The sequence below is a fragment of the Eimeria maxima genome, genomic scaffold (genome assembly GCF_000499605.1).
Source record: "Eimeria maxima Weybridge genomic scaffold, Emw_scaff1422, whole genome shotgun sequence".
In the NCBI taxonomy this organism is placed as follows: domain Eukaryota; phylum Apicomplexa; class Conoidasida; order Eucoccidiorida; family Eimeriidae; genus Eimeria; species Eimeria maxima.
In genome coordinates this window covers 1-1,592 of record NW_013564386.1, presented here as the reverse complement: position 1 = coordinate 1,592, position 1,592 = coordinate 1, and the positions used below count along the sequence as shown (strand labels likewise).

The window sequence follows — 1,592 nt, the reverse complement described above, 5'->3', positions numbered from 1 at the left end:
ATGATGTTATCAGAGGTTGAGTCGTGGGTTATGGATGATTCGGACAATCCGGATCTTGATTTGGGGCCCCCGACAGATAGGGGCCCCCCTCATGGGGGCCCTTGGGGGGGGCCCCCATCTGTAGGAAACTTGGGGGCCCCCAATAGGGGCCCCTCTGCCTCTGCTGTTGATCTTGATGATTTCCTTGGGGATTGTGACCAATCTCATGCGTCTGTCTGGTCAACAGAAGCAGACCTAGATATGACTCCTATGGTGCCTTCTCTTCGTGATCCAGCGGCAGCAGCAGCAGCAGCAGCAGCAGCAACTGGAGCAGCAGGATCGGATAGAAGAGCAGCAGAAGCAGAACCAGATTCTCCAGTGTCTGCAACAACAACAGCAGCAAGTAGAGACAAATCTAGTTGGCCTTTGCTGCAGAGTGAGGGTGTATCAGGGGGCCCCTCTATGCGATCTAGTGGAGGAGGCCATATAGGGGGCCCCCCTGTTGGAGGGTTCAGTAGAGGGGCCCCCAGAGGGGCTCACGGGGGCCCCCGAGGGTTCAGCAGCTGCTGCTATAATAAATTATCTATGGGGGGACTAAGCTGCCGCATGCGTTGGGTAGAGAGTTCATTTTGGGGCTTTTTTTCTTGTGGTACATTTCGTAATGCATGCAGAGAATTATATTCTTCTCCTTTTTTATCTTATTTATTTTTCTTTGTTTTATTTATTAATGCATGCGTACTTATTCGTTGGTTAATACAGTCTCCTGTTGATCCTCTTCTTGTTGCTGCTGAATTGTTTGTCTCCTTTATGCTCATCTTTGAGGTCTCCCTTCGCTCCTTTGTTCTTGTAAGTATTACCCTATTATATATTTACTATACCCTATGCATGCAAGGGGGGCTCCTGGGGGCCCCAAGGGGGGGCCCCAAGGGGGGCCCCCATATTATGATCCCACTGATAGTACCCTAGGAAGAAGGGGGCCCCCTCCCTCGTTGTATATTTGCTGCATGCAAGTTAGTCCCTTTGTAGGTGTTTCTCTGTAGGGAAGGAGACACATAAAAGGAATCCCTCTTGTTATATATACTCTGCTGCTGCTGCTGCTTGTGCTGCTGCTGCTGCTGCTTGTGCTGCTGCTGCTGCTCAGGGACCTGCCTGCTTCTCTTCTAGTGCCCATCTCTTTGATTGTGCCATTACGACTCTCTCTGTAGTTTTATTCCTTAACAGTGGAGACCTCTTTATCTTATTCCGAGGGGCCCCTCGTCGTGGGGCCCCCTCAGGGGGCCCCAGGGGGGCCCCCACCTCCTCGGGGGGCCCCGATGATTTCTTAAGGGAGTTACTTACTGCCCTGCGGATCGCAACACAAGTCGTACGGCTTGTACCTCTGGCTATGCACCAAAAACGTGCTAAGGTAAATAATTATAGATTAACAAGACCTAGGGGGGCCCCCAGGGCCCAGGGGCCCCTAGGGGGACCCGATTGAGGGGCCCTTAGGGGCCCCACAGTTTGAAACCCTGGTAGGATCTATGGGGCTCCTTGAGGGGCCCCACACTGTAAAACGCAACGCTAGTTACGGGGGTGCATAGTTATATATATATATATATATATATATATATATA

General features: G+C 51.4%; 1 protein-coding gene across 1 annotated transcript; it reads left to right on the top strand.

Moving 5' to 3' along the window:
• On the top strand, window positions 1-1,456 carry EMWEY_00052480 (hypothetical protein, conserved; the record flags this gene model as incomplete). The annotated part of the gene is made up of 2 exons (XM_013479876.1): window positions 1-594; window positions 1,121-1,456. The coding sequence occupies 2 exons, from the start codon at window positions 1-3 to the stop codon at window positions 1,454-1,456; spliced, it is 930 nt and encodes a 309-aa protein (XP_013335330.1).
• Between the last annotated feature and the right edge of the window lie 136 nt (window positions 1,457-1,592).